This window comes from Maylandia zebra, linkage group LG1 (assembly GCF_041146795.1).
Source record: "Maylandia zebra isolate NMK-2024a linkage group LG1, Mzebra_GT3a, whole genome shotgun sequence".
Classification (NCBI taxonomy): Eukaryota; Metazoa; Chordata; class Actinopteri; order Cichliformes; family Cichlidae; genus Maylandia; species Maylandia zebra.
Window position 1 is genome coordinate 43499058 of NC_135167.1, and position 25693 is coordinate 43524750.

The window sequence follows — 25693 nt, forward strand, 5'->3', positions numbered from 1 at the left end:
AAGTATTGTTTTCAGTTTGTTGTAAACTCTGCCGCTTTGGACAACACAAAGGGCATTAATAAACATCTTTGCTATTTAGTGCACAATATTTGAATAAACTAACAACATCCACCAACATAGAACTGTGGCAGTCAGTGCAACTGAGGTAGGTATTAACATCAAGTCTAAGACGACTCACTTAATGGAGCCTATTTAGAAAAAGTGAGTGGCAGGTTTTTTTTAAGAAAAGTAAGAAAAAAGTAGCTTTTCTACATTATCAGCAGTCAGACTGTTTCTGTTTTCATCTATAATATGTGACAATGAGCTAAAAAGCCTTTCACTTTCCACACTGCTACATGGGGCTGAGAGGTATTTACAGGCTATTTTAGCCAAAGTGGGGAACCTGATTTTGTTGACACCCCAGTACTTCAGAGGACTGTCTTCACGAGGGCTTGGGGCCTCTCCGAGGTACGTGTCGAGCTCAATGGCAGCACCTGCTGCCAGCGGCTGTGCTGCCTGGGGCTGCTCCTTAGCAATTTCATCAAATACAGTGTCCAGACTGCTGCTAGTGCTGGCCTGGGCCTTGAGGAACAGTTTAGCAGGAGGTTCTGCAGCTCTGCCCGACTCCCCTCTGCCTCAGCTCTGGACATCATCTGCAGCTTGGCCTCTGGAGCAGTGTTGTTAGAGAAGAAGCGATCTTTATACCTGCACAAAATTTATGAATGTGTTAATATGTGGAAAAATAGGACTGATTTTAGTTTCCCCTAAACCACTGTGACAAATGCCAGCCATTTGACTTTCTGGTAGTAATAAGGGAAATGTATTTCATATTATATACAGTGGGGCAAAAAAGTATTTAGTCAGCTACCGATTGTGCAAGTTCCCCCTCCTAAAATGATGACAGAGGTCAGTAATTTGCACCAGAGGTACACTTCAACTGTGAGAGACAGAATGTGAAAAAAAATCCATGAATCCACATGGTAGGATTTGTAAAGAATTTATTCGTAAATCAGGGTGGAAAATAAGTATTTGTTCAATAACAAAAATACAACTCAATACTTTGTAACATAACCTTTGTTGGCAATAACAGAGGTCAAACGTTTACTATAGGTCTTTACCAGGTTTGCACACACAGTAGCTGGTATTTTGGCCCATTCCTCCATGCAGATCTTCTCGAGAGCAGTGATGTTTTGGGGCTGTCGCCCTGCAACACGGACTTTCAACTCCCGCCACAGATTTTCTATGGGGTTGAGGTCTGGAGACTGGCTAGGCCACTCCAGGACTTTCAAATGCTTCTTACGGAGCCACTCCTTTGTTGCCCGGGCGGTGTGTTTTGGATCATTGTCATGTTGGAAGACCCAGCCTCGTTTCATCTTCAAAGTTCTCACTGATGGAAGGAGGTTTTGGCTCAAAATCTCACGATACATGGCCCCATTCATTCTGTCCTTAACACGGATCAGTCGTCCTGTCCCCTTGGCAGAAAAACAGCCCCATAGCATGATGTTTCCACCCCCATGCTTCACAGTAGGTATGGTGTTCTTGGGATGCAACTCAGTATTCTTCTTCCTCCAAACACGACGAGTTGAGTTTATACCAAAAAGTTCTACTTTGGTTTCATCTGACCACATGACATTCTCCCAATCCTCTGCTGTATCATCCATGTGCTCTCTGGCAAACTTCAGACGGGCCTGGACATGCACTGGCTTCAGCAGCGGAACACGTCTGGCACTGCGGGATTTGATTCCCTGCCGTTGTAGTGTGTTACTGATGGTGACCTTTGTTACTTTGGTCCCAGCTCTCTGCAGGTCATTCACCAGGTCCCCCCGTGTGGTTCTGGGATCTTTGCTCACCGTTCTCATCATCATTTTGACCCCACGGGATGAGATCTTGCATGGAGCCCCAGATCGTGGGAGATTATCAGTGGTCTTGTATGTCTTCCATTTTCTGATGATTGCTCCCACAGTTGATTTTTTCACACCAAGCTGCTTGCCTATTGTAGATTCACTCTTCCCAGTCTGGTGCAGGTCTACAATACTTTTCCTGGTGTCCTTCGAAAGCTCTTTGGTCTTGGCCATGGCGGAGTTTGGAGTCTGACTGTTTGAGGCTGTGGACAGGTGTCTTTTATACAGATGATGAGTTCAAACAGGTGCCATTCATACAGGTAACGAGTGGGGGACAGAAAAGCTTCTTACAGAAGACGTTACAGGTCTGTGAGAGCCAGAGATTTTCCTTGTTTGAGGTGACCAAATACTTATTTTCCACCCTAATTTACGAATAAATTCTTTACAAATCCTACCATGTGGATTCATGGATTTTTTTTTCACATTTTCACAGTTGAAGTGTACCTCTGGTGCAAATTACTGACCTCTGTCATCATTTTAGGTGGGGGAACTTGCACAATCGGTGGCTGACTAAATACTTTTTTGCCCCACTGTATATTGCATACATTTGTATTTGTGTATTTTAATTACAAATATATAATATTTCAGATGTAAAATAATCTTACATTTAATACTGTAGTTTATCATTGAATACCTATAGCACACAGCCTTTACCTTGGGTCAAGTATGGTGGAGATGAAGTACAGTGGGTTGGTCTCGACATCACTGAAGCTCTTCTTGACAGCTGCCAGTAAGGTTGCTTTCATTGTCTTAACGCCGTGGTCCTCGTCTGTTTCTCTGTTTAGAAGTCTCACTAGCACAGTCACAGCTGGGATGACATCAGAGGCTAGTGCGTCGTAGATGCTCTCTCTTTTAGTTAGTTCCTCAAAGGGGGCGAGGATGGCAACAGTCGTCTCCATAAGAGCCCATTGGTGAGCGGTGAGATAGTCAGGGAGTTCGTGCTCGGACATGCCCAGCGCTCCTCACGTGTTAACCTCTTTGACATATCAATGGCTGTGAACAAAGAGAAACTTGTAAATAACTCATGAAAAAATAAAGTTACGTTGAAACCAAGCACACCATTGTTTTTCTTGTGACATTACCAATAAGTGTGATGTGTCACATGACCCTCTTCCTATTGGAAAAAAAAGTTGTATCCAAGATGGCCGACTTCTAAATGGCCACCATGGTCACCACCCATCTTGAGGAGTTTGCCCCCTCACATATGCTAATGTGCAACAAACAGGACTTTAATATCACCAACCATTCCCATGTTATTATGGTGTATCCATATAAATGGCCCACCCTGTAGATATGTTTAGCTCTTTCGGTGATTCTATAAGATTTTTATTTAATGTCATGCCTAGTAATCTTTTTTCTTATTTCAAATCAGCTGATTCAGTATTGTACTGACCAATGGCCACATGAAGTCTGTGACAAAAACACTGCATCCTCAACCACCAAGGTATTAGCCCCGTTGTCAGTCGTTAAAGCGTCAGGTTGAACTTCCAGCTTGTGAGGGCATCCTGCAGGGCTTCAGCTATATGCTCTGCGGTGTGGTCTTGGGCTGTAGTCACATTCATGTATGGCTCACAGGTCCTGCTGGTCAATGAGACATTTTGGTGAGCATATACTTTTGGCCGTACTTCTCTTGCAAAGTACTTTTGACTAGGTATCTGGTATGTTCGGTCAGTGTTTTTAGCAGCTGTATAAAGGCCTCTTGTTCCACAGTTGAGATGCGGACCATGTCTTTAGCGATATGATAGGCCGCTGCTTTAGTACTGTCACTCCACTTCTCATAAGGCACAGCATGGGTATGGGAGTTTTGTAATGTGGTTTGTTTCAGTGCTGGAGGCTTTATGATCTGTGATACAGCAAAGTTTCACACTCTTCATACTGCACTTTATGGCGCTGTTGTAAATGGTGGAAAAGATTAGCAGTGCTTGAAACTTTTGTCAGAACATTTTTTAGGGATTCTCTACAGAACACATTATTCTGCTGATCATCTGACATTTTGAATCCGAACCATCTCCATATACAGGGAGTGCAGAATTATTAGGCAAGTTGTATTTTTGAGGAATAATTTTATTATTGAACAACAACCATGTTCTCAATGAACCCAAAAAACTCATTAATATCAAAGCTGAATGTTTTTGGAAGTAGTTTTTAGCTTGTTTTTAGTTTTAGCTATTTTAGGGGTGCAGGTGACTATTACTGTGCATAATTATTAGGCAACTTAACAAAAAACAAATATATACCCATTTCAATGATTTATTTTTACCAGTGACACCAATATAACATCTCCACATTCACAAATCTACATTTCTGACATTCAAAAACAAAACAACAACAAATCAGCGACCAATATAGCCACCTTTCTTTGCAAGGACACTCAAAAGCCTGCCATCCATGGATTCTGTCAGTGTTTTGATCTGTTCACCATCAACATTGCGTGCAGCAGCAACCACAGCCTCCCAGACACTGTTCAGAGAGGTGTACTGTTTTCCCTCCTTGTAAATCTCACATTTGATGATGGACCACAGGTTCTCAATGGGGTTCAGATCAGGTGAACAAGGAGGCCATGTCATTAGTTTTTCTTCTTTTAGACCCTTTCTTGCAGCCACGCTGTGGAGTACTTGGACGGGTGTGATGGAGCATTGTCCTGCATGAAAATCATGTTTTTCTTGAAGGATGCAGACTTCTACACATCACCTAATATGCTTAATTGGTAGTAGGCTTTCGAGCCTATACAGCTTGGAGTAAGACAACATGCATGAAGAGGATGATGTGGACAAAATACTCATTTGCCTAATAATTCTGCACTCCCTGTAATTGAGCCATTATTTTTCTTTTCTTCAATTTTTGACAACTCAAAGAGCGTTCTACTACAGGTCTCATTCACCCAATCACACACATTTTATTCACACACCCACTTGCACTCCAATGGGTGCATCTTGGGCAACTCAGGGTTCAGTATCCTGCCCAAGGATACTTGGACACATGGACTGTAGTAGCCAGGGACTGATTGATCGACAGCCTGCTTCGCCACATGAGCCACAGCCACCTCTGGAATTCCCAAACAGTTAATGCCAAGTTTTTGCTAAACCTATTTATTGTGAAGGTAAAATGTGTACTTTAAGCACATGTTGATTATTTGATTTAAAACCCACTATGGTGGTGTACAGAGGCAAAATTGTGTATATATTCTGTATTTGTCCAAGAAACTATGGTCATAACTGCATACACACGTTTCCACCGAGCTTAATAGTCATATCAATGGTATCCAAAATCAGGCATTATTGTCATTTGACCAGATTTCCGACAATCAGGACTCTCTGGACATGGACCCCCAGGAGCACTCTTTCACACGCACCATTGACGAGGAGGCAGAACTTGAAGAGAGGGTTGACCGTGAGAGAGAAGAAGGCCATCAAGAGCAAGACGATGAAGAGGATGACAGGGAGCATGAAGTAATGACAGCTGGAAGTAAGTACTCGTGCCTGTAGTTGCATGTGTGTGTGTTTAGTGTGCAAAGCAGTAGCCAATTGGAGGACATAACTGAATAAATGTTAACTTTTTAAAATCCTGTCTGTATTATTCATCTGTGTTTTTGTTGACTTTGCTTGTCACTGTAGCCTGTAGTGTTGGTAAAAGGGTTCTAGTATGAATATTATTAATAAATGGTTATTATTAATAATATTCAGGTATACTACTTAGTATAATGTATTTGGAAGTGCAGCTGTAATCTGCAACATTGTAACTGATTTCTGCATATTTCTCATGCTGTGAAGTTCTAAGTCGAACAGTTTATCAGCTAGCTTTCTCAGTAGGAAGGTGTTTCATAGCACCTATGAGCATGTGTAATCTGGCAGTTTTAAAGCTGTAAACTTCTGACATACTGTTATGAACACCTTCACTTGATATTCATGTCCTGTAATATATGGACATTTATGTGCCGAAGGCTTTGCAGTGTGTTGCTTTAGCACGGGCTTTAGTATTGACTATTAGACTCCAGTAATTCTTTGTGGCTGCTGTTTTGTCCTCTAACACTGCATCTTATTTGTGTGTCTTTTTGTGTGTGCGTGTGTGTGTGTGTATGATTGTGGCACAACACAGAAATCTTTCAATGTTTTCTCTCAGCGCGGGAGGTGGCTCGCAGTCGGGAGAGAGAGCGGGCCAGCAGCAGCACAGGACTGGGCTCCAGCTCCAGGAATGGAGGAGGAGGAGGTGGGGAGGAAGACACCATTCTGGCTCAAGAGGGCAGAAGGGGCAGTACGGGTCTTCCAGAAGGCCAAGACCTTTACACGGCAGCCTGTAACTCTGTGATCCACCGCTGTGCTCTGCTGATACTGGGAGTCAGCCCAGTACTGGGCGAGCTGACCAAGCAGAACCAGGAAGAAGCTCAGACCCAGTTAGCTACAGGGACACAGGAGTGCCTCAGCTTCATGACCAGGTCGGAGAGAAATAGGATGCTACTGTTGACATCCCTGAAAAATTGAATTCCTTTATCATTGGGCACAGTCACATTACTAAGAAATTTAGTCATTCATTGTGCATTTCTCTTTTACTGGCCCCATATACACTTAAGGGAAAACCCAACTTATTTTAATTATTTCATATACTTTTATAATGTAACATTTCAGTTATATTTAATATAGCTCAGTTTATCATTAGGTTGATATTCTATAGTTACTTTAAATCTGCTTATTTAAAGGTAGTTTGATGAAAGTGCTTTGAAAAGTGTTTTTGAGTCGTCACTTGGGTGGAAAAACTGAATTCCTGCACCAAGCTCTTGTTAACTTTTACAGTGAAGCATTGGAATGAGCACATTACATAGTTGTACTGGAACTGTACTGACCACAACTGTAAGGCTCCACATCAAGAGCTGTCTTCAGTTAGTCATGATCTGACTAGTCTTAAGTGCCCAATATCAGTGAGGTAAGGTGACTGCACAGGACTAAAAGATAACACACAGGCTACTTTTGTTGTCTACACGACTCCATAAGTCTTTGGACAGTAATTCATTTTGTTTGTTTGTTTGTTCAGCCTTTCTCACTTGTTGTGCCTCGTATTGAGTGTGCACCTGATCAGCTGAATTAATCATGGTGTAATATCATTCCTATCATTCTTGTTTGTTAAGCCTACTGAATTAAAGTAGAATAGTCTGCACACAAAAAAACTGTGTTAATGTAACGCTGTAGCTCACATTTCAAACCATAGTGGTTTGGATCCTGCGGTGTGCACCTCAGAACCTCTCGTAGTGAACATAATTCTGCTTTACCCTTTTAATGTCAAAGTATTCCAATGTTTTGTATTTCGAGCACCGTGTTGTACTTTGTCCTTTTTATAAAAAGGGAGACAACTGATGTGGCTGTATGCGCCACCATTCAGGTGAAAATCATGGTGTTTAATTGTTGTTGTTTAGCTGTCTTGTTCTCATTGATTTAACAGTGCTGTGATATGTTTGTGTACAGAAGTGAGAGCCTGAGCGCAGAGAGCCGTTTAGTGCAGAGCAGCCCAAGTTACAGACTGATGAAGTCCAGGAGCGAGTCTGACCTCTCCCAGCCAGAGTCAGATGAAGAAGGTTACACTTTGGTAAATCAAATGCCTGCACACACTCTTTGTTACATCTGCAGTACAGTTGACAAACAACTCAGAGAACTAGTTGCTCTCCTTTGACCCACCACACACTGACAAAATAATGTGATTTTAATCTCACAGCACACACACACACACACACACACACACACACACACACACACACACACACACACACACACACACAAACTCTCCTCGTGCCGTACGACGACTTTTCTCTGTGCCCCTGGTACACTGCACAGAAAAACCTTGCCACACACAGACACAGACACACACACCGCTCGTGCCTATGGTACGACACATTTTCTTCGTGCCCCTGGTATACTGCGCAGAAACACTTTGCCCCCCCCCCCCCCCCCCCCCCCCCCCCCCCCCCCACACACACACACACACACACACACACACACACACACACACAAACTCTCCTCGTGCCGTACGACGACTTTTCTCCGTGCCCCTGGTACACTGCGCAGAAAAACCTTGCCACACACAGACACACACACCGCTCGTGCCTATGGTACGACACATTTTCTTCGTGCCCCTGGTACACTGCGCAGAAACACTTTGCGCCCCCCCCCCCCCCCCCCCCCCCCCCCCCACCCCCCACCCCCACACACACACACACACACACACACAGGCAGATTGATTCACAGACTGTGGCTGCAGTACTGGCATCTGTTAGTCCAATAATCACGCAGTTGACATTAGAATTCCACCTTTAATGTTTGCCTTCCTTCACACAACAACTGCAAAGCCCACACACATAACTTGTCCTTGAGTCTGTTTGTCCTCCACCTCAGCCGCCTGAATCTCCAGTTTACAATCACAGGTTAACATAATGTGCAAATCTGTGAACTGTTCTGTTTTTTCTTTCAGAATGGAAGAAGAAATGTTGACCTAGACTTGGCATTCTCCCACAAAAAGAGAGGTAACGACCGACCGCTAATTTGCTCCGCTAATGTTTGGAGAGAGGACAATGGTTGTTATCGTTCATATGTTACTCTTGTCTCTCTGTCTTCTGATTCCTGTACGGATAGTTTATTTGCTTCTTTTGGGGCAGTTGAGCCCCAAACACAAGAGGAACTTCAAGCAAGTAAACGATGGCATGTTTCTTCCTCTTGTTAACTCATAACTCCATGACTGTAATGCCATACCCACACCCTGCCCTCTTTGAGCCTCAACTTTTCATTTTGTAAAGAAAAAAAGAAAGATAAAGAAATCAGGATCACATAAACGTCTCCATTCAGGCCATTCTTCTGCTTGCACTGTTACTTTGCACTATGATGGCTCATTCCTCGTGAAGAGTGTAATCTGTTACTTTGAAGAATTTTCATGGAACTTTCTGGGTTGCACTTTTGAAGAAGTCATCAGTGCTGATACTTTGACTGAGCTGTTGTGTGGACGCGCTAGCCTGTTTCCCATTCCACTTCTCAGCCGCAGAATTCTTCCTCAGTGTGTGTGTTGGATACTCGGTGCATCCATCACAGGCAAACTCATAATGGAGGCTTGCGCCTGCATGTAGACTCGGCATTTGGCCATTTGATGAACTCCGGTCGAGTAATAATGCGCTCCTTTTAAGTGCTTCAAAGCTACTCGGCACATCCCTCAATAGATCCCCTGTGTGCACAAATACAACAAACGGGATCTTCTTCTCCTTCTCAGGCCTCCTTCACAGCTCACCAGACTCCCTGGCTGAGTCCTGGTTTCGGGCCAAGCTGAGCCGTCAGCAGAGTTACAGTTCAACGTATGAAGAGTCAGACCTGGACTTGAGCCGATCGCTGGGCATCCACGCTCTCATCGACAACATGGTCAGCTTCATCAGTGGTGACGTGGGCTTGGCTCCAGCTTTTAAGGAGCCAGAAGAAAGTATGTCCACCAGCCCACAGGCCATTATCCTGGCTATGGAACAGCAGCAGAGCAGAGCAGAGGTGAGCGATTCCTCAGCGAGAAGTCGAACCAAATGATGGTTAATCAAAGTCAGCATAGTTGATTTTGTTCTTTTCTTCTATGAAACGTTTTTAATTCATTTGTGGAGGATTTTTATTTTTTGTACGGTTATACCTTTTCAGAACAGAGATGACAGTATTTTATACGTTTTCTTTGTCTTCTCAACAAATCAGTTGAAGACCGAAATCTGTAATGCCTGTCTCTCATTTCACTCAGTCTAAAACTGACTGATTCCTACTGACGATATAAAGACTTCGTCAAAAGTTTGGGTTTTTATTTTCTAAAGAAGAACACGTTATCAAATTCAAAAACAATTCAAATTAGTCAGATGATATTTTAAAAATGTCTCTACAGTTTTGCTTAGAGGCCTATCATCAACAGCTGTCAGTCCTCTGGATCAGTTTCCTGGTATGGCTGCTAATCCAAATCAATACATTTAAAAGGCTAATAAATTAGTAGAAAAACCTTTTGCAGTTGTGTTGCACAGCTGGAAACCATGGCACAGCATTATTTAGGTTAGTTTAGTGTCCGAAGCATCAGTCATTTTATTGTTCTCCAGTCATCAGTTGTTCTTCTGAGAAAGGAAGGCTATTGTGAGTAATTGTGCAGAAACTTAAAATCTCTTATCCATATCCCTTTAGGGAGCAGCAAACACTGAGTCTAAAATAGGCAGAAAAAGGAGTGGGAGGCCCGATGCACAACTGTGCAAGAAGACAAACATCTGAGAATGTGTCGTTTAAAACGGAGACACCTCACGGGTTGTAAACTGGCAGCTGCATTAAATAGTACCTGTCAAACACCAGTGTCAGCATCACAGTGGAGGGGTGTGACTTCATGGTCTGAGACGGGCCGACAAAAAGAAAAGACTGAGCTGGGCACACGTCTCAGGAGTTGGTCTTCAGACATTGTTTGGACAAATCTGTGTTTCTCACAAATTTGGAATCTATTTGTAGCGAAAGGGGGAATTTGTGCAAGTCATATAGAGCATGTGCAGTAGTGGTTTGGTGCCTTCCAGGTTTGAAGAGTGGTTTGCATGTTTTTAGTAGATAAAACATGGTTTTGAAAGGACTTATTGGGCTTATAGAATTCTATGAGGAAACAGCCCTCGGCCATGACCTCAGTAAACACTATGCTATGAACAAGCACGTTGTTTAACATTTGTGCTCAATGGATCCATTCTGGATTCAGTCTCTTGCCTAACATGCTAGAGCAGTGTTTCCCAACCATTTGGAGCCACGGCACATATTTCACATTAAAAAAATCACACGGCACACCATTAAACAACAATGTCACAAAAAGCATATTGATCATTTTCCCCTGAGCACCATGCGTAGCGAAACTGGCTCGGTTTGTCCCCAGTAGACCTTTTGTGCTTTCTTCTGACCACTGCTCATCCTAAGGCCTTCATCTGGGTCAGCATTTTCTCCAGGAACCAGATCAGGCTGACTACTTTTTCTCTTCAGATATTTATCTATTGCTATTACGTGACTATTATGTAATTTCTTCTTCGTCTTCTCCTGTTTTACTGGCATTTGGCAACCCATTTAATTAGAGCAGGTAGTTGTACTCTCCTCTAGTGGAAGACAATGTAATTGTTCTGGCCGTTACTCACACCGATCGCTTCGAGTAATAATCAGGTGGAACGCAGCACAGTGGTTGGGAAACGCTGCTCTAGAGTAGCCGGGAATTGATCCACCGACCTCCCAGTTGCTCTACCTCCTGGCTTGCCGTACCCACTCAAACACAGCTTCCTTGTAAAGACTTATTTAGGCTATACTTATTGGCTAAAAACATCTACAGCTCCAGGCCTAGTAACAGGGCTTCACAAACCAGTGTTACTGATGCTAATTACGTCTATCTTATCAGTCAGTATTCAGAATATTCATTTGAGTGTTGGATGTGTTCTGTGTCCAGCTGCGTTTGGAAGCACTCCACCAGATCGTGGTGTTGATCTCAGGCATGGAAGAGAAGGGCAGCCAACTGAACAATGCAGATCGATCCAGCGCAGTCTTCCAGTCCTCTTCACTGCTCACCTCTGTCAGGTTGCAGTTCCTGGCTGGCTGTTTTGGCCTTGGCACTGTGGGAACTGGAGTGCTGAAGAGAGAGAACGTGCAGCTGCATCATTACCAGGTATGGCTCTCATCACAGGATGAAGAATACCTCGAATTGCGAGTGTCTGGACAATTTGTGAGATGATAGGCATTATCTGTTATCTCATAGATTTGCATCTTAATGTCTTTACAGGATATTTGGCGTGTTAAAAAATTCAAGTATGTAATAGGTGTCACAGTAGTAACGCAGCGGGCCAGCCAATGAAATGATTCAACTTTGCTGTCCTTTCTTGATGGCAGCATAGATCCAGGTTTGCAAAAGTAATTATTGTTAATAACGATCATCATCAAAATACATCACTGGTTCATTTGGGTGTTGGAACCACCAGGAAGTCCCGCTCGCTCTGCTAATGCTCAGAATGTGGTTCTGATCTGCAGGGTTATCTGTTCGGGGTTTGAGTTTGTCCCTTTGTTTGCTCTGCGTTCCTCCAGGCACTGTGTGGATTTCTGGTGTTTTAAAAACACAATGTATCAGCTGACATCATTGACAAACTGATTTCACTAAAATTTGTTATATGAAGCTATTTATGAGTTCTTACTAAAACAAACGTGACAATGACGTTTTTTAATCTTGTTTTCTCTTCATAACAAGTTGCCTCTGTCGTGTGTCTTATTTACGTTTTTACATTTTCATTTACTGGCCAGTATAAATGCAGATACCAATGTACTGACAAAAACCTAATATTGACCAGTATGTCAGTCAATATTATACTAATATATTAATTATTAAAATATTATTAATTAAGCCCAAATTGAAGAATTGACTCTTCTGGAGTTGATATTAATTACCTCCACAGCAATGCAACTCCAAAAGTGACCAGACAAAATCTAGCATTCAGTTGTGGCACATAAACACATAAACTGAAGGACGTGGAGAAATAGCAGCCTGAGCCTTTCTATAGCACCATATCTAAGGACTGATTTAGGGTGACCTGATCCAGCCATGCCTACAAGTTTGATCAAAAATAGAGAGGGTGTCTGTCTCAAGAGACCAGCCACATACTTTTCATTTAAAGATCACTAATACTTTTAAACTATATATTTTTAAGATCACTTTTAAACTATATATGACCATTTAATATTTGTACATGGATACTTCATCATCTGCTGAGCTGAGGTCAGGGCTCTAACACACGAAACTCCATAAACTCACTTATTTATTCACAACATTGTTGCAGTTGCTCTTTGTCTGCTGATTAGACATGCAACCATCTTGCCTCTGGACAGCTGACAATTAGCATGCCTCTACGCTAACAGTATGCCAGCTAACGTTAGGCTCAAGGCCTAAAAGTCACATTTTGTTTCTGATGAAGAGTCTGATTGTATTCTCACATTGTATGAGGATTTATTTACCGAGCGTTTGAGTCCAACAATGCTAAATCACCTTCAAATTCAGTTTCAATACCATCAGTTAACAGCAGCTAACAGTGGTAAAAACAGCAGCGGTTACCAGCAGAAAAGTTTAGGATATCCTAAACTCACTTTAGTAATGCTGTCATTGGATAGAAGTGAATTCATTGACTCGTCCACTCATATCAGAATCAGAATCAGAATACTTTATTGATCCCTGGGGGAACATATTGACGGGTGAGTGGTAGTGGTGAGATTTCCTTCTGTTCTTATTTTTTTTATATAAAATACTTCAGGGATTAAGTTCTGTACACTGGCACATAAACTCAGAGTGGGCTGCCTGCAGTACAAAAGGAGTTTACCGGTTCATTGTGATGCGCTGTATCCTCAATATAGGATCTCTGTATTTGTTTGACAGGAAGAGGTGCATCAGTATTTTCACCTTCAGTGTATGTGTAAAGGACTGACTGATTTGTTGTTTTGAACTCTGTCTTTGTGTGGCTGTGCGTTTGTTTTTGACAGGATGGTGTAAAAGCAGCAAAGAGGAGCCTCCAAATGGAAATCCAGACGGCTGTCCATAAGATTTACCAGCAACTGTCTGTCACACTGGAAAGAGCACTTCAGGCAAACAAGCACCACATAGGTAATCCAGAGTGCTGCTGTATAGAACTGAGGAGTGTTCACAGCTGTACTGCTTACATTTATGAAAGCTTATTAGAACTTTCAGGCGATAGCTTCACCTGCAGGTAGATGTGAAGTTATGTCTCCAATCGTGTTTTGAAAAGAGAACTTAACGGCCTTACTCTAAACCTCTAAAACACAAGGCCCAGCCTGTGAGCTTCTATTTGACCCCTTTCTTTGATCTTTTCATTTGTCACCGTAGAAGCTCAGCAGCGCCTCCTGCTGGTGACTGTGTTTGCATTGAGCGTTCGCTACCAGCCAGTGGATGTGTCTCTGGCCATCTCCAGTGGGCTGCTCAATGTGCTGTCCCAGCTCTGCGGGACGGAGACCATGCTGGGGCAGCCCCTCCAGCTCCTGCAAAAACCTGGCGTGTCTCAGCTCAGCACTGCCCTGAAGGTGGCCTCCACACGGCTGCTGCAAATACTCGCCATCAGCACGGGGTAAGCGCTCAACAAGGTGCAGTAGAGGAATTGGTAAATCAGAAGCAGTGCAACACCAGTGTCTTTCCTTGTGTTTGCAGAACATATGCAGACAAATTGAGTCCCAAGGTTGTCCAGTCACTGCTGGACCTGCTTTGCAGTCAGCTGAAAAACCTGTTATCTCAGGCAGGAGTTAGTCTCCTTCATGCTGGAAAAGAGCAGGAAGATGGCAAACATGAGGACAGCGCCGACTCTGAAAGGAAAGACTTCAGAGGTGAAACTCGCGTTTGTTGTCATTACATCTCTGTGTTTGTTTAAAGCTTGTTTATTTTCTTTAAATCTTGAGATGTATAAGTCATTGACTTAGCAACACTCACATGAGTGATGCACTTTTGCATGAGGTTTAGATGATGTGGTGTGAACAGTATTTGCTTCAAAGAAAGTCCGTTTTTGTGTTTGTATAAGTGCAACCTGTTATTATACTTATTGCAATTTTGTTGATTTTCAGCGTTGCTGCGCAAACAGCATACAGCCGAACTGCACCTCGGTGACTTCTTGGTCTTCCTAAGGAGGGTGGTGTCCTCCAAGGCCATCCAGTCCAAGATGGCATCCCCCAAATGGACTGAGGTGCTGCTGAACATTGCAGCGCAGAAGTGCTGCTCAGGTACGAGAAGCTACTATCGTGTATGGTGCTTTCTCAAATATAAACATAAGTGAAAATGACGTTTCCTCTGGTTATTAAATGTAGGTGTTCCTCTGGTGGGAAACTTGAGAACTCGGCTCCTGGCTCTTCATGTTTTGGAGGCTGTCCTGCCTGCCTGCGAGGCTAGCATGGAAGATGACCAAATGACACAGGTGCTAATAGTTTCTCTGTGCAAGTCCTCAGTTTGCCCTACATGACTGTCGTCAGTCCGCCAGCTTTAATATTTTCTTGTCCTCTAGGTCATTGAACGGCTCTTCTCCCTGCTGTCTGACTGCATGTGGGAAGGTCCCATTGCTCAAACCAAACACTCGATCCAGATTAAAGAAAAAGTTCAGGAGCTTAAACTACAGGTGTGCAGGATCACCTAGCTGTGGATGTATCTTTATCTTTATTTGTTTATGTAGCTGACAGCTGCTTGAATTCACAGGGAGATACAGAGGAGGAAGATGAGAACCTTCCCATTCAGGAAATTTCCTTTGACCCAGAAAAGGCTCAGTGTTGTGTAGTGGAAAACAGTCAGGGGCTGACACACGGCAGCGGGGGTAAAGGCTACGGCCTGGCCTCGACTGGCATCTCCTCTGGATGCTACCAGTGGAAGGTACAGTATTTTTCTCATTGGCTCATTATTACTTGGAGGCAGTGTTGGGAAGGTTACTTTTAAAATGTATTCCACTACAGATTACAGATTACATGCCCCAAAATGTATTTTGTAACGTATTCCATTACGTTACTCAATGAGAGTAACGTATTCTGAATACTTTGGATTACTTAATATATTATCATGCTTTTTACAACTACATGAATGCACTACTGCTGTGTGATTTATTACTATTACTGAAGGTTACTCTCCACACCAACACCAACTAGATGTTTAAATCTTAATATAAATGAGTAACAGTAGGTGGACATTAGGTAAGGCTGCACTTTTTGCAGCGATCTCATATAGAAAACTATTCCTCGCGTATATAAAACAGGTCCGCGGCTCCAAACCGTAGTAAAGGGACCTCTGGCTGATACGTCGGGTTCATGTCGGGCTCGTAGCTGAAAACTAGCTTTACTTTGTTGTCTGGGTCAACTTTGCTAGTGGGAGACAGAGAGAGGCGTTGAAAGACTGCTGCAACAGAGCTTATTGTTTCAGAGGAAAACACGAACACAGTGTGCAGTCGAGTCTTAACAGCTTACTCACAGCTGGGCTCGTCAGGCTGCAGTGGTTATTATTATATTTACATGCTTCCAGCTCCCGTTTCTGCTCGGTGACAGCTCGTACTTTTCCCTTTTCTCCCTCCTCGCTCACAGACACATCACAGGTATGGCCGTCCATTCTCCCTGCAGCACGGACTACACTGCCCATCAGGCTGCATGCTTTAGGGCGATGCCTGTAACACTCTCTTATTGCCTTCATATTTAATCATTTATTGAACAATAATTTTTAAAAACATTTCTTCACGTCATTATGCGGCCGCAAGTAGAGGTGACATGGGCAGTGAGATCGAGACACAGGAATTAGATCCTCTTATTGTGTGTTTGTTTGGGTTTCCACCGGCGTGGAATCACCAAAAACAGAGAGGCCATAGCCTAACATATGAAACAGGAAGAGACCGCCGTGTAATCCACTTATTTCAACAAAGTAACTGTTTGTGTAAACTGTGTGTCACAGAAATAAAAGGCTGCAGGGAAGCTAGCGTGTGAAGAACTGGTCGAGCTGTTTGTCTTGCTTCGTTAACGGGAATAAGTCTCTGAACCAGCGGGTCTGCTGAGGCGCAGACCCAACACTCCCCAACACTGGTTGGAGAACACTCAAAAAAGAAGATTAATATTGTTTTTAGTCAATTTTTCTGCTCGATTTCCTTATATAATAATAAAGCATAGTTTTGTTTTTAAATATCAGTAACACAGAGGTGGGAGAGGTGGCCTTTGTTTTTATTTTGCTCCCTACGTGTTTCAGAGTTTGTTTGTTGTCACCCGTAGTTCTACATTGTGAAGGAGAATCGAGGCAACGAGGGGACATGCGTGGGTGTGTCACGATGGCCCGTGCACGACTTCAACCATCGCACCACATCGGATATGTGGCTGTACCGAGCGTATAGCGGAAACCTCTATCATAACGGGGAGCAAACGCTGACGCTTAGCAGCTTTACTCAGGGAGATTTCATCACCTGCGTTCTGGATATGGAAGCAAGAACGGTCTCCTTTGGCAAGAACGGAGAGGTGAGGGGTGAAAAAGGAGAGCAGTCAGTTATTCGTGCAAGTGAAAAGACTTTAGTTAGACTCCTGTTAGAAATCAATAGTTCTTTCTCTAACTATCAACGTTTGATTCCAAAGGAGCCCAAGTTGGCCTTTGAGGACGTGGATGCCACGGAGCTCTATCCCTGTGTGATGTTCTACAGCAGTAATCCAGGAGAGAAGGTAGGTGGCTGGACTGAGTCCATCCTTTTGAACATTCACTCTTTGAGGCTGAGTGTTGAATTAATTAATGGAAATATTCATTTAAGATATCTGTGAAGTCATTTCACATGTTGTAATGTGTGTTTTCATCTTCACTATAAAAAGTAATTAAACAGTAAATAAACAGTTTTAAAGTCGTTAGATCTTTTTATCGTGCAGTGCAAAACTAATGTGACACATGACGCTGTTTCATGTGCCTGCATGTAGGCTAATATTGTCCACCAATCACAAGTAATTAGCACATGTCATCGACATGAAATGAAATCTTTTATTGATGAGGTCTGTCAGCTTTGGATCTTTGTGAGAGACCCAAAAAGAGAATTGTTGATTTGCGAATAGTCAAATTTACATTATGGATTTTTGACTACTCAGACACTTGTTTGTATCTACATTCATCTAACAACCGTTGATTAAACACTTAAAACACCTGAAATCACCTCAAAGAATCTGTTTCTGAGTATATGTTAGTTACTGTATATGTTTTGTCTTTATCTTCGGTCTCTAGGTTAAGATATGTGACATGCAAATGAGGGGAACACCGCGAGACCTCTTACCTGGGGATCCTGTCTGCAGCCCTGTGGCCACAGTGCTGGCTGAAGCCACCATACAGCTGATCCGCATCCTACATCGCACTGACCACTGGACCCCTCGCATAAACAAGACTATGATTGAACGACTTCACAAAATCAAACTGTGCTTTAGAGAGTCAGCTGGCGCTTCTGGCGGCGGCCTAGGACAGAGGCTGAAAAAGAGCCGCTCGGTGCAGAGCCGCGAGGAGCACGACACTCAGAGAGAAAGCCAGGAGACGCCCACACGGACAGATGAGGAGAAAGGTCGCCACGGACGGCAGCACGGCTTGGGGGAACTGTCGGAGCACTACTTGAGAACCCTCTGCACAGAGGTGTGGCCTGTCCTGGCAGTGATCGGGGGGGCGGACGCAGGACTTCGGGTCGGAGGCAGATGTGTGCACAAACAGACCGGGAGGCATGCTACTCTGCTGGGTGTGACGAAGGAAGGCAGTACCTCAGCTAAGGTGCAGTGGGATGAAGCCGAGGTCACTATCAGGTATCGAATGAAAAGTTTTCTGCTGTTTACTGGCTTATTCTTATTAAATGTAAAGCATATATGTTTAGGACATACTAAAGACGTAAGACAAAGTGCTGAGTGACTTCTACCCCCTAGGACCTGCGTCCACATATGTGGACATCACATTTTGGGTTGTCTAGACCACAATACTAAATATTGCTCTACAAGGGCCTGATATCCACTTACGAGGACGTTACACTGCCACCGTTCTATCGAAATGCAAAACGAATGCCCTCATATGTGGATATCAGGCGCTTAGAGAGCAAGATTTTACATTCATCAGGTCCCAAACAGCCCAAATAGCAGAAGAAGTTAAGAATGTATGCCATGAAAGAGTTCGGGTCTTAGGAGGTTAAGGCTTAGACTGCAACCGTTGTTCTGTTTCTCTGGAATAATGACTTCAGGGGTTAAAAAAGAGTAACATCACTTTGCACGGCATGTGAAACGAGCTGTCCTCTAGACACGTGTTCGTGTTGCTGAAGAACACGTGTCTACTGGAACGTGTCGACATCACAGATGGAGCTGGATGTGATTTCTGGATGTGTCTTCATGTTTTCTGCCGTGTCCTCCTTTGAAATCATCATGTCACCCTCTGTTTTCCTTTGCTCCGTTTTACTCTTTCACATCTTGACTTCGGCTTTTGACTCATCGTCCATACATTCTTCTGGGATGGTCACGTGTGATACCCACATAATGCACCTTTTTATTTGTCTCGCATGCTGTGCCTTTTCTCTCCTACCCTTTCCCTCACTTTGTGTTTCCTTCCCTTGTCTCTTTTCACTCTCCACTCCCTTCTATTAAAGCTTCCCAACTTTCTGGTCACCTAGTGACACTCCATTGTACAACCTGGACCCGTGCGAGCCTTTGCCCTTTGATGTGGCCCGTTTCCGTGGCCTCACTGCCTCCTTGTTGTTGGACCTCACCTACCTTACCAGCATTCACGAGGATACTACAACAAAGCTCAGCGCCCGACGCCACGAGAAGAAGCACCGCAACACACCCTCTACTGGGCACGAGCCGACCGGCGGCGAGGAGAAAACCGACGGCGAAGGGCACAACCGTAACGACTCAAAAGATAACGTTGGAGCCCCTTCGGCTGCCACAACCTCTGACCTACGAGTGTCCCACAGCCTCGATGAGGTGAAAGCACACGTGGCGCCCAACTCAAAGTCAGAGAGTGAGATCTCCTCTGTGGCTGGGGGCGGGGTAGGTGCGAATGAAACCCTTTTCACTGCTCCTGCTCCTGCTGATGGGAACAGGAAGAAAGGCCATGATCATGGCTGCCGCAGTCACGAGCCCTCTCCTTCCTCCATCACCACTCAGTCAGAGATCCATGCTGTGCAGCTGTCCTACCTCTACCTGGGAGCTATGAAGACCCTCAGCGCGCTGCTGAGCTGCAGCAAGTATGCTGAGCTGCTCCTCATACCAAAGGTAAAGAAGCCTGCCGAGTACGTTTACTTAAGCTGTAGCAGTCCATGCACTTGGCGTGCTGTGCAGTTCATAGGAATTCTTACAGGAAATCTTTGACTTCTACAGAAATGTGAACGTTTCTGGTTGTTTGCACCATGTGTAAAGTATGTTAAGTACATATGTAAATACATTGTCTGAAGTTGGTGAAATCAAAAACAGATCTCAGTTAAATATTACGAGATTTCTAACCACCAGTTCTGTCCTGACCTCCAGGTGTTACCAGAAGCAACCCCCAGTGGGCACAACGCTGATCTGAACACCTGCACCAGTGGAAACCCAGCTGCCACCTCACCAGTATACCAGGACGAGGTGGAGATGCGGGCAGCTCTGCAGTTCCTCATGCGTCACATGGTGAAGCGGGCAGTAATGCGCTCCCCCATCAAGCGAGCCCTGGGACTGGCAGACCTGGAGAGGGCGCAGGCTATGATCTACAAGCTGGTTGTAAATGGGTTGTTGGAGGAGCCTAGTGGTGGGAAAGCAAAGGCTGGTGAGAACATGCAGATAGTTTCAGTTCAGAGTCCAGTTTATAATCAAGCCACATAGAATAAAGCTACAAATGATCATTTTTTTATCTCTTTCACAGGTGTGAGAAGTGAACCTGAAGGTGAGGGGGAAGTTACAGAGGGGGAACAGTTGGCACAAACCCCCGTCACCACCAGTCCGTCAGCTTCCAGCACCACCTCCTTTATGAGCTCCTCACTGGAGGACACTACCACGGCTACCACACCTGTCACTGATACAGAGACCGTCCCTGCCTCGGAGTCTCCAGGAGTCATGCCTCTCAGCCTCCTGAGGTCAGATGGCACATATTGTTATTTAGCTAGTGCTAACGAGTAGCCTTGTTTCCGTGTGGGATTAAAGCCAGATGATTATTTGAATCCACCTGCAGGCAAATGTTCTCCAGTTACCCCACCACCACTCTTGTTCCGACACGTCGAGCCCAGACTCCTCCAGTGTCATCCCTACCGACCTCTCCGTCAGACGAGGTTGGCCGCAGACAGAGCCTCACCTCTCCGGACTCCCAGCCCTCCAGACCACAGAACAGAACAGGTACCTGTAAGTATGCCAAACTGCAAGGAGTATTCTTTGGTTGGCCTGTGGAAAGCTTGGACCTTATCCATTATGGAAAAGTTGAAAAAATAGAAAACACAAACAGATATTTTAATATAATTCCGTTTTACTTTTTTCATCTTTTGATACTGTATTCAGCCGCCTGACCCCGATGATGATGATGTCATTGTTGTTTCCTTCAGCCCTGTCGGACCCCAGCAGCAGACTGTCCACGTCTCCCCCTCCACCTGCGATTGCTGTGCCTCTGTTGGAGATGGGCTTCTCCCTGCGCCAGATCACTAAAGCTCTGGAAGCCACTGGTCAGTCTATCTGCAGTAACCGGCCCATTGTTGTCCATTTACAAATACATGAAGTCAGGGTAAAAAGATTATATTCCAGGAATAATCAAGATGTTGACTTATTTTTTCTACCTAAAATCTTGAATGTTCTCAGAATGCTCCCTACCAATTCATCCTGTGTAACAAAGCTTCTGTGCGTCATTACGTGTCTGTGACGTGGCATAACAAGATTTCCCCTACAAATAGTCGACCTGTTATATGTTTTTATCCCAGGTGCTCGAGGAGAGGTAGATGCTCAGAACATCACCGTGCTAGCCATGTGGATGATCGAACATCCAGGAACGGAGGATGAGCACGATGAGCCCCACGCCAGAGGCGGCGGTGTCAGCGGTGAAGCCCCCGACTCGTCCTGTCCTGGTGCCACAGCAATCACTGGAGCCAAGTCTCTGGATAAAAACTCATATCTGTGCTCTCCCGGGGTCATAGCCAGCGCAGACACTTCCGAAGTGGAGGAAGGTTTCAGCGAAAGGTACAACAGGATGCTCATTGCTCGCAGCGTGTTGCATTTTAATTACAACAGTAATTAAGTAGAGTAGTAGTAGGATAAGTAATGTTTAAAAGTTGTGGTTAGAAGTTTACATACACTCATCATGGACATGTATGTCACAGTAACTGCTCTTATTCCAGGCGTCTTTAATGAATTAAAAAAAACTGGGTCCACAAATTTGAATTTATTTGGGATTTTCTCCAATCCACACAGGATCAAACATACATTCAACTGAGTCTTTTAACTAGTAGCCTATTCATTCCTTATTATTGATCATGATTGACAACTGATAGCTTCGCCCTTTCGATATAAAAATGGAAAAGTCCAAGGAACTCCGTGAAGATCTAAGAAATACTGATGGGATTTCTGGCTCTTTTTGGAGAACCGGCTCTTTCGGCTCCCAACCGGCTCTTCGGGTTATTTTGTTGCTTTAATTAATTTATTATTAACAATAATATAAAATTACGCACAAAAGGAAGTACTAATGTAAAAAAAGAAAGTGGTTTTATTTATATATGTTTATATATAAATAAATGTGGTGACCCCTAGAGACAAAGCACGTACAAACTCCAAAACACATTTCTAGCTTTAACTGAACTTCCAAAGCAGAGCTACTAGATCACTTAAATTACACAATTGAAAGCATGTGTGTATTGTTTGTGTATTTATACACAAGCATTCATATATAGTCAAATAATTTAAAATTCATTTACCTGTTACTACCACACACCAAATCCGGTCGTTGGTACTTCCTGGCTTGTGTAGCCACTAAGTAACAAAAGCTCAACACTGCGCCCTAGCATCCTGGAGCACTTCTGTTGTGTTTTGTATGTGTTTTGGAGTTTGTACGTGTTTTGTCTGTAGGGGCCACCGTAACTATACTTTTATTTATTCACGCCACATAAAATGTAATAAATAAATCGTATAATAAAAAAACTATTCACATTTCAACTTTTAACTATTTAAATTTTCAGCTTTTTCCTTTTAAACCAATTTAAAGTGAAAAAACACAAAACAGGGCTCGCAAAATCGCTAGCCCGATGTCCCGGAGCTAGTGATATCTCCGGTCGGGCGACCAAAATCTATCTCAGCCCCGCCCGTCGGGCTATATGATAACCCGACGGGCGGGGCTGAGATAGATTCAATTAAAGAAAGAGAAATCGATTCAATTAAATGAACTGTTCTGTGAAGAACAGCGTCAAATATCCAATTATAATTAGGGCTGTGCGATATGACCAAAATCTCATTTATTGTCTCATGTCCCGACAGCGACATGTATCACAAAATTTTACATTTTCTGTAAATTCTGTGAATCTCGAGCAACTCAACTTGCGTGAAGTGTTTCCAGCTGGGCGTCGTGTAGCTGGAGTCGAGTGTTACATAAGTTGAAACGGCCGCAATTTTCTTTGTGAGTACTTATACACGGCCTGTTCTAAGGTTTATTTTTTAGCACCTGACGGCTCTTTTTAGCTTCTCGTCCGTAAACACTCTGCATGCTATTTCACATAATTCAGTTTATTTTGAAAAATCTCGACAGGATCTTCAGCTTTATTTTGAAAGGTTTATGCGGAAAATAATCAAACGGACGGCGGAGCCATGCGATGCTGTTACCGTCGTTGTTGCTAATGACAACGCATAAAAACAGGCGCTTGTCCGTCCGTAGTGTGGTTATATTAAATAGAAGAGAAAGAGAGAACTTTAAGAAATGAATACAGCCACTACAGTGTCCATCAGAACGATAACAAAATTTTACCGTAAACAGTTTATTTTGAGACACCACGACAGACGTTTTCATATCATCATCCGATATATATCGTTATATCGAGCAGCCCTAGTTATAATCGTGTCAGAAAGTTGTCTATGGTCACCAAAAGCATCTGGTCTTGCTAAGGCTCATCTAACCAATATTAGTAATGTGTATGTATATATTTGAGGGAGTACGTTTCCTTTTAAACCTGTGTAGATGAGAGAAAATCCAAAGTAATTTCACATTTTTGCACCCAAGTGTTGTTGTTTTTTTTTTAATCATTAAAACTTAGCGTGATATTTATGGCCAAGCTGCTCTAAGTATTTAGAGCTCGCTCACATAGATGCATTTTCTCTTGTTTGAAACTTAAACTCACTGTTTAATTCAACTGACGACAAAAAATTCTGCTGTGTCTGAAGTTAGAGAATGTAGGTCTGTGGTGCTTTTACAACCCTCCCAATTGAGAAATGGAAAGTACTGAGAGTCACCCCAACACAGAACAGAGGTGCCCAGCCTACTTCCCTGACACGAGATGAGATGACGTGTTTATTGAGTGTGTTTCTTTTTCTGCAAAATGTCAGCTACTCTGCGACTATGAATACTCTAAAGTGTGTATACTTTGTCTTCTAGTCCTGAAGGTCTGGAGCAGGACAATGCATCTGCATCCAGCAGTGCCCCACTCAGAGGCCGCTCTGCTGCGGGCAGGAAACACCGCTTTGACCTGGCTGCACGCACACTGCTGGCTCGTGCTGGTGAGAATATTTCACAAGTGTATATCCTACCTTTCTTTACAAGACAGTGAACGTTTATCTTCCGCTCAGAAGCTCATGGGAAACGTTGATTCTTTTGTAGCTGGACTGTACCGCTCAGTGCAGGCCCACCACAGCCAGTCACGTCGGGAGGTCTCGTCCTTACAGCAGCAACAAGACCCAGGTGCACTCTATGACTTCAACCTGGATGAAGAGCTGGAGATGGACCTTGATGAGGAGACCATGGAGGCCATGTTTGGCCAAGACCTCGCTAGTGACACTGACATTCTGGGAATGTGGATCCCGGAGGTACTGGATTGGCCAACATGGGTGTGTGACTTTAGAGCTGCCATCACGGTTCTGCGGTTTCGCTTCATCACTTATTGCGTCGAGTAAACTTACATGCACGTTGAAATAAACCCATTTGTTTGGTTAAACATTACCCATGAAATCTTCCTGCATTAGGACTTTGCCCCTGAAACTTTAAATCATGCAACTAATGAAATTCATGTTTTGGATAACTCGATCTTTATTCTCAGTACTGATAACTGGCTGCTCATTCATATCTGTCAGAGGTTCAGATTAGATTGCATGAATGTGTATTGTTTCTCTAAAACATCTTCGTGTCTGTTGTACATCAACTCACAGCACGTGTGTGAGACAGACGATCGAGATGAAGTGGTAGTGTGCGAGCTGTGTGAGGCCAACGTGGCCAATTTCAATCAGCACATGAAGAAGAGCCACCCGGGCTGTGGGCGCAGCGCCAACCGGCAAGGCTACCGCAGCAACGGCTCCTACGTGGATGGCTGGTTCGGTGGGGAGTGTGGGAGTGGAAACCCCTACTATCTGCTGTGTGGCGGCTGCAGAGAGAAGTACTTGGCAATCAAAAGCAAAGCCAAAGTCCCCATTGTGGAAAGGTGTGCACTCCTGTGTGTGACAGCCGACAAAGCAACAGGAAGTTGATTAGATTTTTACACTTCTGCAATGAAATGATGTTTTAAATTAGGGGAAAAATCTATTGAAAAGCACGATAATAAAAAATATTTCTGCACTTATTTATATTATATTAGAATCTTTGTGTGATTTTATTTTGTGGTATGACTTCAGATACAAGGGACAGGCTCCCGACCTTCTGGGAAAGCAAGACAGTGTTTATGAAGGTAACGCACGGTGACTGTGGATGTGATGCGTTGACCTGACACAACAGATTTAGAATTTTCCTTCAATTTTAAACTCTGTTGTCTTTCGGTCTTGCAGAGGATTGGGACATGCTGGACGTCGATGAAGATGAGAAGTTGACAGGGGAGGAGGAGTTTGAGCTTTTGGCTGGCCCTTTGGGTCTGAGCGAGCGCAGGATTGTCCCCGAGGCTGTCCAGTTTCTAGATAGTGACCCGTTGGGAGCCTCTATTGCCATGGTGACGGCAACCAACAGCATGGAGGAGACTTTACTACAGATAGGTTAGAAAACATCAGTAATTACCGTGTAGGGGATGTGTTCCTCTCCTGGGCAGCAAAGCAGTTCAGATCAATGAACCAGCTAAAATAGAACCAACATGTCCTGATATAAGGCCAAACTCTTTCCTTAAAAACTGTGTGGTGACTATGTGGATGATGCTAGGGTGAAGTGCAGGA

The 25693-nt window shown here is 43.8% G+C and overlaps 1 protein-coding gene across 8 annotated transcripts in view; it reads left to right on the forward strand.

The window, feature by feature from the left end:
* The window catches only part of herc1 (HECT and RLD domain containing E3 ubiquitin protein ligase family member 1), a 93452-nt gene that overhangs the window by 35737 nt on the left and 32022 nt on the right, over window positions 1-25693 (forward strand). For 2 of the 8 annotated variants that reach the window (XM_014411353.4, XM_014411358.4), the window contains exons 22-48: window positions 5174-5345; window positions 5976-6312; window positions 7334-7454; window positions 8334-8385; window positions 9120-9385; window positions 11319-11534; window positions 13388-13508; window positions 13749-13986; window positions 14067-14239; window positions 14474-14629; window positions 14714-14820; window positions 14908-15018; window positions 15096-15266; window positions 16637-16876; window positions 16991-17074; window positions 17619-18178; window positions 19003-19630; window positions 19883-20156; window positions 20253-20463; window positions 20559-20725; window positions 20923-21039; window positions 21292-21547; window positions 23943-24064; window positions 24165-24391; window positions 24710-24978; window positions 25169-25221; window positions 25319-25519. In XM_014411353.4, the coding sequence (XP_014266839.3) occupies window positions 5174-5345; window positions 5976-6312; window positions 7334-7454; window positions 8334-8385; window positions 9120-9385; window positions 11319-11534; window positions 13388-13508; window positions 13749-13986; window positions 14067-14239; window positions 14474-14629; window positions 14714-14820; window positions 14908-15018; window positions 15096-15266; window positions 16637-16876; window positions 16991-17074; window positions 17619-18178; window positions 19003-19630; window positions 19883-20156; window positions 20253-20463; window positions 20559-20725; window positions 20923-21039; window positions 21292-21547; window positions 23943-24064; window positions 24165-24391; window positions 24710-24978; window positions 25169-25221; window positions 25319-25519 (5650 nt within the window). The remainder of the gene's footprint in view (window positions 1-5173; window positions 5346-5975; window positions 6313-7333; window positions 7455-8333; window positions 8386-9119; window positions 9386-11318; window positions 11535-13387; window positions 13509-13748; window positions 13987-14066; window positions 14240-14473; window positions 14630-14713; window positions 14821-14907; window positions 15019-15095; window positions 15267-16636; window positions 16877-16990; window positions 17075-17618; window positions 18179-19002; window positions 19631-19882; window positions 20157-20252; window positions 20464-20558; window positions 20726-20922; window positions 21040-21291; window positions 21548-23942; window positions 24065-24164; window positions 24392-24709; window positions 24979-25168; window positions 25222-25318; window positions 25520-25693) is intronic. The other 6 variants (XM_014411354.4, XM_014411359.4, XM_014411355.4 and 3 more) reach the window with 5 other exon arrangements.